This window comes from Herpailurus yagouaroundi, unplaced genomic scaffold (genome assembly GCF_014898765.1).
Source record: "Herpailurus yagouaroundi ecotype Mexico unplaced genomic scaffold, PumYag 28, whole genome shotgun sequence".
In the NCBI taxonomy this organism is placed as follows: domain Eukaryota; kingdom Metazoa; phylum Chordata; class Mammalia; order Carnivora; family Felidae; genus Herpailurus; species Herpailurus yagouaroundi.
In genome coordinates this window covers 111,037,646-111,057,851 of record NW_024412376.1, presented here as the reverse complement: position 1 = coordinate 111,057,851, position 20,206 = coordinate 111,037,646, and the positions used below count along the sequence as shown (strand labels likewise).

Below are 20,206 nucleotides of genomic sequence, written 5' to 3'. Positions count from 1 at the left end.
TCCTTATGTCACAATAAGATACATGTTTGTTAAAAAAGAAAAGAAACCAAGCAAGTAGGTCCTAGATATGCCCCAGGCACAGCATGGATGCAGAAGAACCTCAGGTCTTTGTATCTTTGATCGTCCAAATAATGTTGCACTAATAATGGTTGAAACAAAAATGGGTTTCATGTTAAGTGAATATAAAAATTCAGTTAGCCATATCAATCATTCCCCGTTATTGAGATGTTTATGCTGGGGACCTAAAGTATCTTTTGGGTTTCTTGAGCTCTTAAATATGTCAGTAACATCCACATTGAAGAGAACTGCATCTATTTCATTTTATGGTAGCTACTGTAGCACTCTATATACATTTCCATAATAGGACATGACATCCCTTCTCTTACTATCACGGAGTGTCTCAAGTATGTGCATATTTTACACAGATTAAATAGCAGTATCTTGACCTACCAAGTCTTTCAGATTTGTAAATTATTGAGTAAATATTTTTGTGATGATCCTAATTATTGTTGTTAATGTCTCTGCATTGAATGATAACTTGTAGCTATTTTGCCAAAATATTCAGACCTGAGAGTTCACACCTTTTCCTTTGGAATTACAGAGTTTGAACTTAGTTGATGAAAGAGAATAAGCAGTTTATTTACCTTTGGGGGCAGGATGTTGAAAAAGAACTGGAGATCCAGATCAGCATGCGACAGGAGATGGAATTGGCTATGAAGATGCTGGAGAAGGATGTCTGTGAGAAGCAGGACGCCCTGGTGTCTCTGCGACAGCAGCTGGATGATCTCAGGGCTCTCAAGCATGAACTTGCCTTTAAGCTGCAGGTAGGGGGAATAAGAGGAATAGGCTCACTGGCTCTCCAAGATCCTTGGGCTTCCCAGAGTCGCATCTCATTTTGAGGCTAGCTGCCAATAAACCACATTAAGAATCAGACCATTGCAGGGTCCTGTGTTGCTGTTCTGGAAAGCCATGGTCACTTTTCAGATTGTAATGGGAAAGGGGGTCTGTTACATCCATAAGATAATTTCTACTCTCCAGCCTAACCTGCCAACTGAGTTCTGTATTCCATTAGCTTTTATACTGAAATGTGATAAATTGATGAACCTTCTGATGTTCATTTTTGTGGCAAAGATGCTTACAGCAGTATTAATTTTAAACATTGCTTTTTGTTTCTTCCCCATCAGGAAATTAACTGGTATACAAATATATGAGCATTTCTATTTCTCTATCTCCCACTTACTCGTAAGGTTCAAGAGGCCTGTGTGATTTATTTCAGGACTTTACGTTATATGTACATCACTCATACTTCTTTTTCGTAACAGAGTTCAGACTTAGGAGTGAAACAGAAAAGTGAATTAAACAGTCGCTTGGAAGAGAAGACTAATCAGATGGCTGCTACCATCAAACAACTCGAACAAAGGTAAAAGTGCTGTTTTTTACCGTGATGCCACCTTTAGTGAAACACTTGGGGCTTTTAGTGCTGGAAGTAAGAGAAGTGTGCTCTCATTTGGCAAACAAAGTGTATGAGATTCTCCCAACTTAACACCAGGCATGCTGGTAGAAAGCCAGTTAAATTTTGTGTTTCTCTAAGATGTCACTGAAAACATTTTTAAGAAACATATCAGCCTCTTGTGACTGTTTTGAACAGCAGAACAGTAACCCTCTTCCATCATCCCATTTCAGTGTCATGTTGGAGGAGGGATAACCTGTGAGGATGAAAGCACTTTTAAATATGTTTACAGTTGTTATTTTCTTCTTCATCATTGAAGTCTCGGAATGCATTGGTGCTAGTGATGTCAGGGGTACTGAGGGCCCTTCTAATGCTTTAGCTCCTTTCTCTCCTCCCCACCATCTCCCTCTTGTCTCTCCTTTCTTCTGAGCGGTTCTGTGTGCCCACTGTCACCCCTGCCCGCCATCTTAAATTTGTCTGTCTCCAGCTCTGTCCCCTCTGGAGACCAGTCTTGGGTTTTCGTCTTCTGACTGGCTGTTTCAACTGGTACCTACAATTCAGTCTGCCCGAAACACGTCCTCTTGTGAAGGAGTTGTGGCACCCACGGTCATTCTGTGTTGCCAGCCCGTGATGCCACCTTTAACACCCACTGGTCACCCTTCTTTTACTTGAGCAAAACTACACAGTTGCTGGTCCCTGCACATGCTTCCACTTTCCCCATCCATTCCTTCCCTAGTGGACCCACCAACTAGAAATGCCCTTCCTCTTCCCACTCCCTTGTTCTTGACATACATTTTTTACATTCAGACTCAAATGCCACCTCTCCAAAGCTTCCTCTGATACTTCTCTGATAACAGTAATCTACCCATTTGCCCTTGTTGGAATTCCCAGAGCCTTATATCCATACCTGCCCATAATGCTTACTTCTCACTTTCTGCCTCACGTTACAGCCGTGTGTGTGTGTGTGTGTGTGTGTGTGTGTGTGTGTGTGTGTACCTTCTGATGAGAGTGTGAGTTCTCAGGGTTAATGAATTTTTTTAAGTTCCCTCGTTGGATCTGCCTCAGTGCCATGAAACATGCGAGATGTTCACTTAGCTGGTGCGTGAATGAAAGGATGAATGGGTTACTTCTTTTATTCAGATGATGCTTGACCAGGAGGTGGTCCTAAATGGCACTGCATATTAATGGTAACTCACAAGTTAATTGCAAATGAGCAAATAAGTTTGAAACTTCTGGTTTGACTGGTTTTTAATAAAAGTATCAGGTCTAACTAGGACATTCTCTAAGTGCTTGCTCATGAGCACTTACATGTTTATGATTTAACAGATTAATTTTGGTGTTCATAAGTTGTATTTTTGAAATGTTGTTCAAATTATTTTTTGATAGTTTTTTGGCATGGCACTTAAAGTAGACAGAACTAAAACAATGACTTCCTTCTTCATATATTAAGCTGACTTTTTCTCTTGTTATTTTTGTCTTTCCCGTTTATTCATTTTCTCATTCCCCTTTCACTCCATTTTTATTTTTATCTTACTAATTTAGTGAAAAGGATTTGGTGAAACAGGCAAAGACCTTAAATAGTGCAGCGAATAAACTGATCCCCAAACATCATTAGGCACTTTGCAAGTGGTCACCTCGCAAGTCTGACGTACAACTTAATTGTAAAGAAAGAAATCTGGAAGTTACTACATTTAGGCTCTGATTCTACATAAAATGTCACCAAAAATTGACTTTGAATTTGTTGGGACTTTAAAAAAAAAGAAAGGAAAAAAAAAAACAGTTTGATATATAGGCTGTGGGTTTTTTTATTTTCTCCCCAGAGTTAGAAACCTTAGTATAAGTTCTCAATTAATTGCCAAATAAACTTTGAGAAATTACTTCTGAGTTGACCGATAAACACACCATTTAAAAAACACACACACAAGAAAAGCCTAGGGAATTAATTAAAACCCAGTGTGCAGATTTTATTGATGCCTTTACAAGCAGTCCCTGACCATATCAGATTCTAGGTGCATTGTGTGTACCAGCAGGCCTGCTCGGCCACTGCGACGTAGTGAACAGGAGGTGACAGCATATGGACTAGCACTCTCCTAAAATAGCTCTGTGTCTCCTAGGCCCTGGCCCCTTTCCACTTCTGTTGTGTAGGTTTACTCCCCAAGCCACGGATAAGTACTTAGCATCTCACTACAGTTCTATTCTCAGTAACCAAGATTGCTTGCAACTTTTTTGCCTTAGTGACTTTGGGGGGGGAGGGGGTGGGAAACCCGCATCATTACATTTCTTTAAAGTACATAGAGATAAAGGTAGTGATTAGGTAACTTATGATAACGTAATAATGTGGAAGCTTGGAAAACCCTCCTAATATTTGTCATCTTCTACCTCTGCCATTTTCCTGCAGTGCCACTTCCTATTTAGGTAGCTCAGAGAGAACAATTTTAATGAAAAACTCGTCTATTAAAAAAAAAACAAAACAAAAAAAACACAAAAAAAAACACTACACAATTTTCAAATCTATCTTGCTTTTCCTTTTGAAGCAAAGACAACAAGGTATAGACATGAGTGATGGTTCCCCACCTGTCATTCCTTGCTGGAAACATTGACTTAAGAGCTTCTATTACTTTCTGTTCAGATGGGGATTTGCTAGTCTCTAGGAAACTAACTATCTAATTTTATTAGAAAACCATCTCAAGGTAGGAAATAGATACATAATAAACTCTTTATTATTATTTAGTCTAAAAACAAACATTCCCAGTAGATAACCACAAGAGTGATTAATTAGCAGGGCTTCTTTTTCTAAGTGACCCCAGATCTACCCCTTTCTAGGCTTTGCATTGTAAATAATCCTATAAATACTTGGATTTTTTTTTAATGACTTTTGATATGGGGGAACAGGCTGTACATAAGCCTTCATTCCTTCAAAAAGTCTTGACAAAAAAATGTTTTTTTCTCATTTTGGTATGATTTGCAGCATTTCAGCTGCTTAGGTGGGAACAAAGATAACCCCCCTTTGCTTCCAGCTTTTGAAACTCTTTACCTTCTTCTTGGAAAAACCAGAATTAAGAGAGTAAGATAGATTTCACTTGTGCTTCTATAGGTCCTTACAGACTTGAACCAAAGTCAAGTCAAAGAGCATATGACTAACCTCATGGAATATCCTGTGCTCTTGAACTTATTTTAGTTCTTATAATTTTGCACCTGTTCTTATCTTCATCAACCTTTTGTGGTGATGAATTGCCTTTTCTATGAGCATTTGGGAGGAGTGCTCAAAGACTAAAATAAAACATTTTAAAGACTACAGATAGCATGCTTTCAAATTCTATTATATAGAGCCCCAGAGGTTTCACCTTTTAGAACATGCTTCTTTATAGGTGCAAAGTTATGGGATATATAGAAGAAAACATTCATTAGAATTCTCCAGAGAATACGATCAGGAATCTTACATAGGCCTGGTGCTGAGTTGTTTGTCCACTTAGTCACACACAACCTGGTGGGAATGGAAAAGGAAAGAGATGGCCAAACTCTGGCAAAGGCTTTTCCTTATAGAAACAGCTGAAAAGCCTTGGTAAGGGTTAATGTGTAATGTCCGTGATTTAATATAATTTGTGGTGTAGGGAAAGGACCAGGAACATGTTCTAATTCCACATATAATAAGGTAGTTGCCCATTTGCAAGTTCCAGTTATGTGTGTAAAGCAGAAATATGAAGTACCAAACCTATTAGGAAATAAACACAAACAAAAGGTGGATTTGACTTTAATTACTGTGTACTTGAGGTTGGCTTTGGATATGGATTTTCTAAAAAGTGATGTTTTATTGTTTATCATCTAATGGCTGTAAACTGTAGTACTAGAATAAAAAAAAATTGGAAAATCAACTTTTCCTCTGCCTGGTTCACCTTCATCTTACTTTTCGTTGGAATTTGTTTCTTCTCCATCTTTTTTCCTCCATATAATTTCTTCCCCTGTGTCCTGCAAAGCTTTTTGTCCCCCCCACCCCACCCCACCCCGCCACATCTCTCCATGCCTTCTTCCTTGGGTTGCTTTATTTTGTGTTGTAAACTTGGTCTTCCTCCCCACCATGGCTTTTGTTTTTTATCACAAGTTCATGTGGCTCACATCCAGATTGCGCCAGGCTGAGCGAGACCGCCAGTCTGCTGAGTTGGACAACCGGCTGTTCAAGCAGGACTTCGGAGACAAGATAAACAGTCTGCAGCTGGAAGTGGAGGAGCTCACCAGGCAGCGGTGAAGAGAGGGCAGCAGGAGCTGACAGGGTGGTCGTGGGTAATTCTAAGGCTAGTCGCAAGATTAGGAGGTCCCAGGATCCAGCCCCCTCTGTTCTGTCTTTGTAATGTCCTTTCTCTGGAATTAGATTCAGAAAGCTTCACCTGTATCAACATTTCCAAATCTTGTCAACATGCTTTGCAACCAAAGAATTAGGAAATTAGAATTCAAGGTCCCAAATAAATAGAAAGGTGTAAGAGAATTAATAGCCAACCTAACACTAATAATGGTATTTCCTAAATTTTTACTGTGTGCAGAAACTTCACAAAGTACTTCACAGGCTTTCTGTCCTAACATCTTCCCATCAACCCTATTAGTAGTTGACTATATTACCCCCCATTTTCAGATGAAATTAAAGCTTAGATGGGTTCAGTTTGTCCAGATTGACACAGTGCAGCTAGTCAGTGGCAGCATTCTCAAAGCCTGTCTCTCTCTTGACTCGCAAGTCCTTAACAACTCTTCCATATTATCTGTCAAATGAGACTCAATTCTCTGCAGAAGCCACTGACTTCAAACAAAGAGAACTTTGTTGTTAGATATAAAAGCACATGGCTACTAAGGACATTAGTGGCTGATGATGTAACTGGGCATTGAACACATAACTATAAAGAGAGACCAGCTAATTAAAACGAAATGGGACTACAGTGTTAGTGCTTTCATATTGTTTCTTGTTGAAAATTGGTAAATACTGTCTTTCATTATAGCAAATCCTACTAATTGCCATTCAGTTGACCACAACTCTTTATTAACAGTTAACATTAGGAGCGCCTGGGTGGCTCAGTTGGTTAAGTGGCCGACTTCAGCTCAGGTCATGATCTCACGGTTCATGGGTTCGAGCCCCGCATTGGGCTCTGTGCTGACAGGTCAGAGCCTGGAGCCTGCTTCGGATTCTGTGTCTCCCTCTCTCTCTCTCTGCCCCTCTGCCACTGGTGCTCTGTTTCTCTCTGTCTCTCAAAAATAAATAAATGTTAAAGAAATATTGTAAGACTCTTAAAAAAAAAAGAGTTAATATTAATACTGATATTCAGAGAGTGGTGACCCTTGGGTACTAGGAGATCTTAAAGTACATTCTTAATTACCCAAGAAAGATTTTTAAAATGTCTGTATTTTAGTGTTACTGGTTTTACTGTATTATATTTTAACACCTTAAAACCTGATTGCCCATATATATCTGGTATCCTTTTATTAATCAAGTATTAAAATGTAATTGCTGAGCTTTAAGAAAAGGGTTGGGCGTTCTTTAGAGATTATGAGTGCAGAAACCCAAATTTTCATCCTTTTCCTCTCCCATCTGTCCCAGGCACCAGCTTGAGTTAGAGCTAAAACAGGAAAGAGAAAGAAGGTTACAAAACAACAGGAACATCCCAGGAAAGGGCTTTCAGAAGACAGAACCCAAAACGGTAATATTTGTTATTCCCTTGTTCATTTACTTAATTTTTAGAGGCTACTTCGATGGGCTGGACAGTTTTCTCTCCTGGAACATGAGCTTAATTGCTGTGTCCTTGAGTATGTAGATGGCAGACAAGACCTGGGGTAAACACAAGGCCTTGATTCTCATTCGGTCTCTGGACACTCTCTCTGACTTGATTTCATTTGGAAAAGAAGATTAGTAACCATGATTTCCAGTGACCCTCTTAATCCCTTTCGCTTTAAGATTGTTTTGGTATCTTAACAAAAACTGGTGTTCCTTGGGATTCTACTGGCTAACATCTTCAATAATATGTTATAGTAATCTTTCCCCACCCTGATTTTCCATTTAACAGAATTGTCTTAAATATGGATTTGCTTCTGTATACCGTTTTCAGAATCATGAGGATTCCAGTTTTACTTTTCTTGGGAAATTAGAAGAGGGAACATAGAGTGATTAAAGAGCAAGAGTAGACATATCTACAGGACAGTCTTAGGAGTGAGACTCCCAGCTCCTGTAGTGGTTAGGAAGCTAAAACGGAAAAGTCCATCTCTGGGATCCATGAAATGGGAGCCAATGTTGTTACATAATAAAATCAGAAACGTATGAAATACATTTTCTGTCAAAGACAAACACAGGGAAAAAATTATCTTCTTTGTTTACATCATATATAACAAAGCAGGACAAATTTATAAGCTTCTTAATTTAAAATTGCTAGAGAAAGAGATGCTAATTTGCTGGAGAGCAGAAAATAATGGTAAATAGAAATTTATTATGTAGTAGTATTCACTGCAATTTAAAGTGTACAAAATACCACTCCTTTTGTAGCATGCCAACTTCATTATTTTAGTTTAGCAAACATAAAATCTACTTAGAAGGGCTTATAGAGATTTACTTAAATTCTTGGCCTTTTTTACCCTGTTTTTCCAGTGAGGCCTTAAGTTTCTCAATCTGGAATTGTCCTGTGGTAGGGGTTCCAGGAGTGTAAATGTTGCATTAACCTCCTTTCCTTGACACTTGAGTGGTCTAAGAATGTGCATTCTATTTTTGGAGGCTGATGGACAGCAGCTCAAGGCAGACAGCAGTGTCCACAGAAAGAATTTGTCACTGAAAACTGCCTAGGCAGGGCTTACACACTTTGGTAGAGTGGATGTTTGGAACTTTACATTGGTCCTTCAAAATACAAAACTCAAGTGTCTAGGCTATGCAAGTTGTTACGGTGTTGTGGCAGCTGCTTGACTGAGTGTCCACAGGGTTATAGTCTGCTATATATGGCCATGCTTGGTTTTACCAGTTATCCAGAGCTCACTGGGGAGTGGGAGGTGAAGATATATAGAGATAGACAGAAGTAACTAACATACCCTAAGCAGTAACTGATACCTTGAGCTCACTTTGCAAGTAAATAGGATATATTCTGAATTTTATTTGAATTGCAAGAGTTAAGGAGAATACCTACTCTGAAAATCATTTGTTGCAAACCCTATCAGAATAATTTGTTAAGAAAGTGATTAGAGTAAAGATAATGAGGAAATATTCTGGAAGGTAAATTCCTTCCATATAATAATAAAGCTGCTTAGTGTTATGCCTAAGCTAAGTCAGTACAGAGGAAAATGTCTGCAGCATCATCACTGCTTAGCATTCTGAATAATTAATATACTGGGCTGTTTTCTTTTGGCAGGATGGGAAGCACAAAATTCAAGAGGAAAATGCTAAACTTAAAAAGCCCCTGGACGAAAGCCACAGGTGTTTGTTAATAAAATACTAAGATATAAATGTATTTTGGGTGGAAAGAGGGACCTTTCGATACATATGGGCAATGGCACTGACCAGACACAGACTTGTAATAGTAATACTCCAGCAAGTTATTTCAAAGGGGGCATGAACAAGTCAAGCAGAGAGCACGTATTAAAACCAAACCCATTTAGTCCATTTTAGAAGAAAGCAGGGTAATAATCAAGCTGTCCTCCGACTCTTCCCCTGGTTAGTCCTCAAACTCACATGATCACTTCAAAGATTATGTTTCATCTTTACTGGATTGGCATCACAAAGGAACGAAGTACAAGTCATAGCATTTCTCAGGGTCTTTAGTGTACTTGAGTAGGACTTGTTTCCACTTGTGAGCTAGTGGAGGGCAGCTATGTTTCACATAAATCCTCTCATTTCCCTCGTGTCCTTTCTCTTAAGGGTCTCAAACAGCCTAACTCTTTGTCTTTTTCTTAACTCGTCATCTGATTTGCTCACTATGAAAAGTATTAGGATAGTATCAAGGAAGTGAACTTTTAACAATTATTTTAGCAAGTAGAAATAAAACAAAATATTACACAGTGCCACTGCATTAAAAAACAAAGTGTGATGCTAAGTGAAATAAGCCATACAGAGAAAGACAGATACCGTATGTTTTCACTCTTATGTGGATCCTGAGAAACTTAACATAAACCCATGGAGGAGGGGAAGGAAAAAAAAAAAAAAAAAAAAAGAGGTTAGAGTGGGAGAGAGCCAAAGCATAAGAGACTCTTAAAAACTGAGAACAAACTGAGGGTTGATGGGGGGTGGGAGGGAGGGGAGGGTGGGTGATGGGTATTGAGGAGGGCACCTTTTGGGATGAGCACTGGGTGTTGTATGGAAACCAATTTGACAGTAAATTTCATATATTGAAAAAATAAAATAATAAAATAAAATAAAATAAAATAAAATAAAATAAAATAAAAACAAAGGTGGTCCACCTGTATAACATTCTGGAAAAGCCAAAACCATGGAGACAGTGATTGCCAGGGGTTAGGGGATATGCATGGATAAGCACAGTAAAAATTTTTTAGGACAGTGAAAATACTCCTATGGTATTGTAATGCTAGATACATGTCTTACATTTGTCCAAACCCATAGAATGTACAACACCAAGAGTGAACCCTAATGTAAACTGCAGACTTTGAGTAGTTATGACGTGTTAGTGTAGGTTTGCTGACTGTAACATTGTCTACCCCCTCCCCCCCTTCCCTGTTACAGAATGTAGATATTGGGGGAGCATGGGGGGGCCGGTAAAGTATATTGGAAATACTTTCTGGGAAATGTTGGTACTTTCTGCTCAGTTTTTCTGTAAACCTAAAACTGCTCCAAAATTCACTCTGTTACAACAACAACAACAACAACAACAGCAAAGGTTAATAACAAGAAAGACACCACAGTGGGGGTTGGAGAGAACAATGCAGTGTACATTTTTGGCAGCTGTCCCTGTCTAGGCTTCGATGCCTCAAGAATAAGGCCGTGTGTCACCTGAGCAAAGTAGCTGCTGGAGAAGATAAATCAGAGTCCCAACAGTAGACTGATTATGCGGGCACTTGGCCTCCAAGGCCAGAATGATTCCAAAGCCTTTAAGTTTACTCCCAAAGAGAGCATGGTCTGATGTAGGACTAACCTTAAACTACCCCACAGATCAGCATGGGCCACAGAAAGGAACTAGAAAGGCTATAAAATTTACAAGGACTTAAAAGAGCCTTTCAGAATCGGCCCCATTCCAGCCTAAAACCAAGTACTTTACAATCAGGAGGACCTTACATGCCAGGTTTTGATTTAGGCCCTGGGAATATAAGACAAGACTACCTTATGTCTGTGTCACGTCACATTATTTCCTTAACATTTTAATTCTTAGGAAAGTTTAATCATCTGTTCCTACTTTACAGATGCGAAAACTGAGGAGCAGAGAGGCAAGGTGGCACACCTAAGTGCCTCTACTTACCATGTCTTCTGTGTATAAGTCCTTTGTCTAAAGCAGCTCCCAGATCCTGAACTGCAGTCCTAAAACATACCCAGGTTTCTTGGGATTACGGTCCAAGGAACAACTGAGAACCTGGTCACTCTGGTGGTCACCCTGCCACTCGATGGAAGAGAACTGGAGCCACTGTGGATGTGTGGTGCATTATCCCCAGAACTGTGACAAACTCATCCATTCTCCCCCTCATTAATTTGCTAAAGTTCACACCTTAAGAATGTTTGGAAGAGGGGATTAATACATGACATATAATAGGTTTCTATAATATCAGAAAAAAGAAACTTTTAACATGTATAGCATTGGCCATTGGAGTTTTATAGGCTGGGATACAAATGCTAACTATTTTCTTGGCAGTAAAAAGAAAACAACAAATGTAACTCCAAATCCATTTTTAAACAGAAACCATAATGTAGGTCAAGGATCAGATTCTAGTAATAGGTTTAACTACAAAAATTTCTTCTCCTTGGGGGTCAAGATTAATAATTATGTCAGTCCCAACAACATAAAAGAACCATGGTAATGCTTTTCCTTTGCTTTTGAAATGATTCACATGGAAATATAATAAGTTGCTGTTTGTTACTGTTTTTAATTTTCCATTGTAGGCTGCCGTCTCCCCCTGCGAATGAACAGGTAACCGAATCTCCTGTTCTCAAACGTCTCGTGTAAATGATGTAGTTGGCTGTCCCATTCCTAGCTGAACACAGGCGGCACGGGAAGTAGATGAATGCACACAGGTCTCAGTGCCCCGTCCTTTTAACAGTATCCTCAACAAACACGCATTGGCCTGAAACTCTCACAGGAAGTAGTACAGCTCTGAGCAATTTACTAAGGAAATGGCACGTCTCACTTCTTAGAAATTCTCTTTGACCTAAGAGAGTACCTCCTCTTTGCTTAGTTTTCTCTTCTATAAAACAGAAAAAATACTTCTTGCTCACTTGGAAATAAACAAATATAAATGGTTGTAAGATACTTTGCATATATAATAGGATATGACAACCCATGAGAAAGAAGACAGGCTGCTATGACTGAGTCACCCCTTTCATTTATCTGTTAGGAATTTAAAAAAAAGAAAAAAGAAGAAAAATAGAGTATTGCTTTCTATTCCTGATGATATGATAGGAAAAGAGGGATGGGGCTTTTTAAAACTTCTTACTTCATACTTGTATACTTGAATTTTCTTTTTATAACTGAAATCACGTTACTTTATTATAAAAGTGAAAAGAGGGGCGCCTGGGTGGCGCAGTCGGTTGAGTGTCCGACTTCAGCCAGGTCACGATCTCGCGGTCCGGGAGTTCGAGCCCCGCGTCGGGCTCTGGGCTGATGGCTCAGAGCCTGGAGCCTGTTTCCGATTCTGTGTCTCCCTCTCTCTCTGCCCCTCCCCCGTTCATGCTCTGTCTCTCTCTGTCCCAAAAATAAATAAACGTTGAAAAAAAAAAAATTAAAAAAAAAAAAAAAGTGAAAAGAGCTCCAAGGATAGTGATAGGATTAGTAGAGTTGTATTAAGGCGTGAGGACCGTATACAATTTGTTTCTTTAGTTTCCAGATAGCCTGTAGCGTGGTTGTATTAATTTTGTAACTTAAAAAAAATGAGTATTCTGAAAGTATTCATGTTTCTGAGACCAAGAGAAACTAACTGGCTCAATATGTGGTTTAGGACCAGCCGCTGCTCTCCGCAAAGCCACAGATGTGTCAGTTGTGCCAGCAAGACGGCCGCCTTGCAAAGGTAACGATGCTGAGAACCAAACAGGTTCTTCACCAGGATGTCCGTTACACCACTAGTCCCTTTCAGTAACAGGGACTTTGCTGTGTAGAGGGCAGAGTGGGGAGGAAAAGCAAAAGGAGCAAGCATTTATTGTGTACCCATTTTTTTCAGTCATAGTATGTCATGTCAGTAAATCCCCATGAACACAAATATAAAGAATTTAAAACAAATTTATAAATGTTTATTGAGTGCCTGCAGTGTAGAATGTGCTATCTCGTGTGCTGGAGAAAGAGTAATGAGCAAAGCGTAGACCACATCCCTGTTGTAAAGCTTATCTCCTCTGTCATCATTATCACCTCCATCATTTTGTAGATGAACCTTGGGCTCAGAGATGTGAAGCACATTTCTCAAAGTTACTCAAGTCATAAGTGGCAAGGCCCAGCTGCAGGCTGACTTTGGCCCCAAAGTCTGTACTCTTCCAGTACTCCATCCTGCTTAGAACAAATCAGTTTTGGGGAAGGGAGATTCTTTGAATTATTTGGAGAATCAGCCTCTGAGAGGGAAATGAGCTCTCTCCACCAAAACCACTTGTTTTCCCCTCGGGTCCTCAAGGGTCTCTGCTTGAGCGCTTCCCCAGTTTGCTAGAGTAGGCAGAGTGAAGGAAGTGTTCAGATACAGCAAGTGTTCTGATAGCCAGGTCTTTGACCTGCTCATAGTAATATCCACCCCCCCACCCCGCATGTCATGTGGTCCCCAGTTCATAGATGTTCAAGAAATGGGCAAATGACTGTAAGAAACAAGTGCTTGGAAGAGATGAGGAAATGTGCCGAATTCTGCCTTGGCAGCCTCTATGCCACCCTTTGTGATCATGCTGAATTTTAACAAGCAAAACTATAATATGACCTAGTCTTAACGGAATCAGATAAAGATGAACTGCCTTTCTAGAGTTGGAATTACAGAAATAATGTCTGTTTCTGGAAGAGAATCTAATTCTGGCTTTTCTAATTCTGCACAGTAACTACAATATGTCAGAGGAAAATTCCTCTCGGGCTTTCAAATAAAAGTGACCCCCTACCTCTGCTGCATCCTCAGGAAGGTGAATTGTTTGGGAGAAAGCAGCATTATTAACGGGGGGAATTACTCTTCACAGCCTTTACTAGGGACCCTTGGAGCTATGTGTGTGCCACCCTATCACACAGCCTTACCAGTGACACTGCCATAATGACCCACGTGCTGTCCCATTGCATGGCCACTAAATATTCAAAATGCTTAATAAAGAGACTGATTTCCCTATAAAGAGGATGCAGGGAAGCTGTCCTCCTGCTGCGCTGATATCCCAAAAGATATGTCTGTAGAGTATTACAGGGAAGCATTAAGCACATCAGTGTATTAAGAATTCTACTTTCACTTCATGCTCAGCAAGTTTTTTAATCCTAGGCTGGCTACCGCTACCCAGTCCATGGCTAGGTCACTCACTGCCTGCCTGCCTTATTTGGAGTATTCTTAAGTACTTGCAAACTAATTTTAGAATTAGCCCACATAAAAGTGAATATAATGGGTGGGAACATTCTAAAAGTAAGCAATTTGTGTGTTATTTGTTCTTTTGAATTCTGTGGCACTGCTTCTCTTCATTTAGATCTAAGAACTAGACAGTAGGCTTCCTTGTAGACAGAAACTGTGTTTGGTCAGATACTATCTGGCACATAGCAGACATTAGTCAATAATTAGGTATTGAGCACTTACCATATTTGGCCTTTTCTATTCCATGCATCTATATGCCCTGCTCCTCTATCCCCCACCTAACCTCCTCTTCTCCTTGTAGAATATGTGTAAGAACTGCAGAGGAACGTTCTGTGATGCCTGCTCAACAAATGAACTGCCTCTTCCCTCAAGTATCAAGCCTGAGCGAGTTTGCAATCCCTGCCATGAGCATCTGATGAAACAGTATTCCGCCAGCCCATCTTAAGACTGGAAGCCAAGGCCTGGACCAGTGTCTGAACCTGTGTTAGATGTCAAGATTTCCTAGAACCCAGACCTTAGAATCAACTCCAGAGTTGATAGCAATGATTTAAATAAACCAGGTCCAGGGAGAAAAGGCAGTGAGTAGTTGGGGGTCCTGGAAAGTTTGCTCATTTTCCCTAATGACTGTATGAATAAAAGTTACTCAGTTGAGCCCCTCTCTTCTAAATCTAAACAATCCCACCTTGAAGGCTTAATTCTGTAGCTTGTCTTTGGAGGGGCTATTCATTTTTATGAATAGTGATAATAATACTGGGGTAAATATAATAGGAGAGAGAGTCCAACAGATAAGAAAAGGAAAATGATTATCTCCCTCTATTAATGTGCAGATTCAAGGGGGAAAGATAAATGTTACCTGAGATCAAAATAATAGATATTATATATTTTCCCTGGGTGCTGCTAGACATGAACATTGTTTCCTCTTCACCCCCACTAACTACCTCTTTCAAGTATCTCTACCAAACTGTGAACCCAAACTCAGGGAAAAGAAATTAAAGAGTAATATAAATTTTGAATGTACTTAAAACAATATTATAATTTATTATAGTTTCAGGACCAGAAAGGCCCTGGGCTATAAATGTTTTCAATATCAGAACAAGAGAAACACTTGACAGTTTATCCACTTAATGACTTCAAAAGTAAATATCTGCCCTTTTCAGAATGTCCTACTAAAAAATAAGCCAACTCCCTTCCTCATCCTTCCCTGCTCTCCCAAGTCCTAAGGAAAATTGTAAGATATTTTAAAGATAGGGTTTGACTTTTGCAAGTAGTTACTGAAAGCAAAGCTAAGTTGCGTGTAAAACAAATTTGTCCATGTCTGAGAACAATTAGATCAGAATATTTATTAAATTTTCTTGAATAAGCGATACCTTATTCTGAGCCAAGAATTTGAACTGGTAGACAGGTTTCTTGGAAAACGTGACACTCAAACATCTCTTCATAACAAACCCTTTGGGGGAAAAGAGGAATGTGCTTTCCACAAGGGAAGGAAAGAAATGGTATATGCTATTTTGATTATGTTACATGTGCCTAGATTGTTTGATTCCAATTAAGACCTAAGAAGATACGATTCTGTAACTGGTTTAGAATTCTGGGGTGAAAACATCCTGGAACCATGATACTTGATAAATTCTGTCTCCTGAGAAGGGTTATAGCCTGGGAAAGAGTTGTTATTCGGAAAGTCTGGCTTGTTACATGGTGAAGTTGAGCTATAAGAGTACTAGGAAAGAATAAAATCTAATAGTCTTGCCTAGGTTGTTGACTGGTTTTTTTCCCTTTAAATATTTGTGTGTGTGTGTGTGTGTGTGTGTGTGTGGTTCTTCATTCGTCTTATTTTTGGCCACCTACATGTTTTCAGCACTGTTCTAAGTGCTACAGATAATATGGGGAATTATCCTAAACTAGCAAAAGTTATTTATAATTAGTTTTGAATTAAATTGAAAAGAGGCAGCTCTGTACATGGAATATGAGGAAGAATAATTAGCCACTGAGATTTTACTGAGACTTACACATAAGCTATTTAGCATTTTTTTCATGTTTTATTTTTTTAGAGAGAAAGCACTCAAGCAGGGGAGGGGCAGAGAGAGGCGGGGGGGACAGAGGATCTGAAGCAGGCTCTGTGCTGACCACAGATGCAGGGCTCAAACTCATGATCCGTGAAATCACCACCTAAGCCGAAGTCTGACGCACAGCCAACTGAGCCACCCAGGCGCCCCAGCCCTTTCTCTTTTTGAAACAAAGCTCCAACGATCTGTTATTAGTGTGGCTGTCAACAAAAGCAAGGAAACGAAGTCATGAAAGGCTTGACTTCATAGGTCTGTCTTCCTTAAAAACTGTTCTTTCCACTATTCACAGTAGCAACAAGAATACCATTCTTAGGACTAAACAACCAGAGGCAGAAGACTTCTACACTGAAGACTATACAACACTGCCTAAAGAAATTAAAGATACCAACAAATAGAAGGACACTCCATGTTTATGAATTGGAAGACTTAATATCATTAAGATGTCAATACTACCCAAAACCATCTACAGATTCCAAGTATCCGTATCAAAAATACCCATATTTTTTGCAGAAATAGAAGCATTTGTCTTAAATTCATATGGAATCTCAGGGGACACCCAAATAGCCAAAACAATCTTGAAAAAGAACAAAGTTGGAGGTCTCACTTCTAAAGTCAAAACTCACTACAAAGCTACAGTGATCAAAACAACATGGTACTGGCATAAAGACCTAGACCAATGAAGTGAAAGAACTTAGAAATAAACCTTCACATATATGGACTAAAGATTTTTGAGATGGGTGCCAAGACCAAAAGGGGCTTAAAGGACAGTCTTCTCAACAAATTTGTTGACAAAAAGTGGATGTCCACATGCCAAAAAAAAAAAAAAAAAAAAAAGTGGGGCCTCTACTACATAACATACACAAATTAACTCAAAATTGTTCAAAGATCTAAACAAATGAGCTAGAACTAGAACTCATAGGAAAAAAAGAGGAAAAAATTCATCACAACTATTTGGCAAAAATTTAGGTAAGACCCCAAAAGCACAGTTAACAAAAAATAACAGAGGTTGGACTTCAAAATTAACTTGTGGAGAAGTTAGAACCCCTTGTGCATTGTTGGTAGCAGTGCAGCCACTGTGGAACAGTGTGATGGTTCCTGAAAAAATTAAAATTAAGACGTAATAGAGCAATTCCCCTTCTGGGTATACTGTAGTCAAAAGTGAAAGCAGGGACTCAAAACACATTTATACACCTATGTTCACAGTATTATTTACAATAGCCAAAATGTGAAAAGCAACCCAAGTGTCCACTGACCAATGAAAGAATAAAATGCAATAGATACATACAATGGAATATTATTCAGCCTTAAAAAGGAAGGAAATTGTGACATCTACTACTACATGCATGAGCCTTGAGGGCATTATAAGTGAAACAAGCCAGCCATAGAAGGACATATGACTCCACTTGCAAGACTCCTTAGAGCAGTCGAATTCAGACACAGTAGAATTGTGGTTGCCAAAGGCTGAGGGAAGAGGAAAGTGGATACAGAATTTCGGTTGGGGAAGATGAATATGGGTTGGTACACAGCTCCCTCTGCTGAAAGGGCCTGGAAGCCAACACTTGGTAACAACGGGCACAACCCAGCATTCAATCTTTGTATGGAAACCAATTTGACAATAAATTTCATATTAAAAAAAAAAAAAAAAGCTTGGTTTCTGAGGGGACTGGTGGCTCAGTCAGTTAAGCACCTGCCTTTGGCTCAGATCATGATCTCACGGTTTGGGAGTTCAAGCCCCACACTGGGCTCTCTGCTGACAGCGCAAAGCCCACTTCAGATCCTCCGTCCCCCTCTCTCTCTGCCCTTGTCCTGCTCATACTCTCTCAAAAATAAAAAATAAAAAGAAACAAGTTTGGTTTCTAATACAATTCTCCAATAAAAGGAACGAGGGCTCTTTGGAGAAATGGCTGATTCTAGGTCTGGGACATCTTGTAATACCAGAAAGTAAGGAAGTGGCATAAAAACCAAAAACAGTGGGAGCAACAAAATAATGTAATATAGGATTATAAGCCAAAAAATAAAACTTTAGGAGTCCATATTGATATAAAAGATTAAATAAGTAAGGGAGAAGTGGTACATCTACACAGAATTACAAATGATTTATGTAGCTACTATTCCTCAAGAAGATGGAACTTCCTGCTTCTTCAATGTGGGCCATGCTTAGTAACTTGCTTCAAAAAAGTATGATATAGAAAGAAATAAAAGGAAATTTATAGTCACTTAGCAAACTATGCTGGCAAGATCATGAAAACTGATGCCTGTGATAGGTCACGCTTAGAACGTGAATCTTTGACAAGGTGTAGTGAAATGGCACCTTTGTGTTCTTCCTCCCCAAATCCTATAACCCCAGTCTAACCAGGAGAAAAACCTCAGAAGACTCCAATTGAGGGACATTCTACAAAGTACCTGACCAGTATACCTTAAAATTGTCAAGGTCATCCAAAATAAAAAAGTCTAAGATTAAAGAGCCATGATGACTAAATGTAATGTGCCCTGGAGACAAAAAGGATATGAAGAAAAAGCCAAAAAAATCTGAAGTGTGGAATGTAGTTAATGGCAATGTACTAATGTTAGTTATGACAAATCTGTAGCAATGTAAGAAGTCAACAGTAGTGAAACTAGGTGAGGTGCATATAGAAATTCTATTCTTGCAATATTTTTGTATACCGAAAACTATCCTGAAATTAAAAGTTTAAAAAAGGGTGTTTTCATACTCCTAACTACAGGTCTAACCTTACAGAACTTAACTCCCTAGATATTATTTCCAAATAGAGTAAGAATTTTCCTCAGAATGAGGATTTTAAGTCAGATTTATTCCTCAGAGTAAGTCAATAAAAATGTATGATGAAACTCTTAAAGGGAACTTAACCATTCTGTGAAAGGACTCAACGACAGACTAGTGATTTTGAAGTAGTTCTCAGGACCGCTGTCTATTATAACCTCATTTCAGCTTTGCTCAACAGAAAATGTAGACCTTTTTTAAGGAATTGTATTTCAGAAGTGACCACGTTTTGATTGATTATAAAACATCTTTCAAATAACTTAGCCTAATATATCCACTTAAAAGTCCCTCAGGTCAAATCTCAAGGATTCTTAGACGCTGGTGGGCTTGAAGATTTGTCAATTATTGAGATCTTTTATTGTCAACATTCCTGAGGAAAATTAATTTTGTTAACACAACTACTTTCGTATAAGAGAATCTTATAAGCATCTTAGTCTATCAAATCAGAAATCAAGTATCTGAGAAATACCATTTCTACACCTAGAATGAAAGGTAAACTTGGAGGCGCCTGGGTGACTCACTCAGTTAAGAAACCAACTCTTGGTTTTGGCTCAGGTCCAGATCTCACAGTTTGTGAGCTTGAGCCCCGCATGGGGCTCTCCACTGCTAGTGCAGAGCCTGCTTGGGGTTCCCTCTCCCTCTCTCTCTGCCCCTCCCCTGCTCATGCTGTCTCTTTCTCAAGATAAATTAAAAAATAAACTTTAGAATAAAAGGCAAACTTTATTCAGACAACGTATTATCTTGAAATGTAAAATTAGTTTAAAATAGAGCCAGTGACCAGTTGTAAGCATTGCTGACGATGTCAGATTCCTACAAGTTAATAATTGAGTTTGATAGAGACACAGCACTCGGGCCTCCAACAAGCAGGTTCAGTAGAAAAGCTATACAAGTCCCCAGGCAGCAACAGTGCCTTACCATTTGGGGGGTGCTGCTTTCCGACACAATAGCATCCATTCATATTCAACTATAAGGTCTGTCAAAAAACAATTTATTCTCAGAGCCCCTGGGTGGTCCATTCAGTTAAGCATCCCACTCTTTGATTTCAGCTCAGGTCATGATGTTACGGTCATGAAATCAAGTCCCCCCGCGGGCTCTGCACTAAGAGCACAGAGCCTGCTTAGGATTCTCCCTCTCTCTGCCCCTCCTCTGCTTGTACACTCACTCTCTCAAAATAAATAAACTTCAAAAAAAAATTTATTCTTAGAAGTCAAAGGTTAAAAATTAGCCCAACTTGTATTG

At 39.3% G+C, this 20,206-nt stretch overlaps 1 protein-coding gene across 8 annotated transcripts in view; it reads left to right on the top strand.

The window, feature by feature from the left end:
- The window catches only part of RUFY3 (RUN and FYVE domain containing 3), an 81,324-nt gene extending 65,449 nt beyond the window's left edge, over nt 1-15,875 (top strand). For 3 of the 8 annotated variants that reach the window (XM_040481710.1, XM_040481726.1, XM_040481736.1), the window contains 8 exons: nt 657-824; nt 1,323-1,420; nt 5,570-5,689; nt 7,029-7,128; nt 8,815-8,879; nt 11,505-11,532; nt 12,557-12,625; nt 14,427-15,875. In XM_040481710.1, coding sequence (XP_040337644.1) covers nt 657-824; nt 1,323-1,420; nt 5,570-5,689; nt 7,029-7,128; nt 8,815-8,879; nt 11,505-11,532; nt 12,557-12,625; nt 14,427-14,570 — 792 coding nt within the window. In that variant the 3' untranslated portion in view covers nt 14,571-15,875. Of the gene's footprint in view, nt 1-656; nt 825-1,322; nt 1,421-2,992; nt 5,323-5,569; nt 5,690-7,028; nt 7,129-8,814; nt 8,880-10,813; nt 11,418-11,504; nt 11,533-12,556; nt 12,626-14,426 lie in introns of those variants that run through there. The other 5 variants (XM_040481752.1, XM_040481762.1, XM_040481772.1 and 2 more) reach the window with 3 other exon arrangements.
- Nucleotides 15,876-20,206: the final 4,331 nt, after the last annotated feature.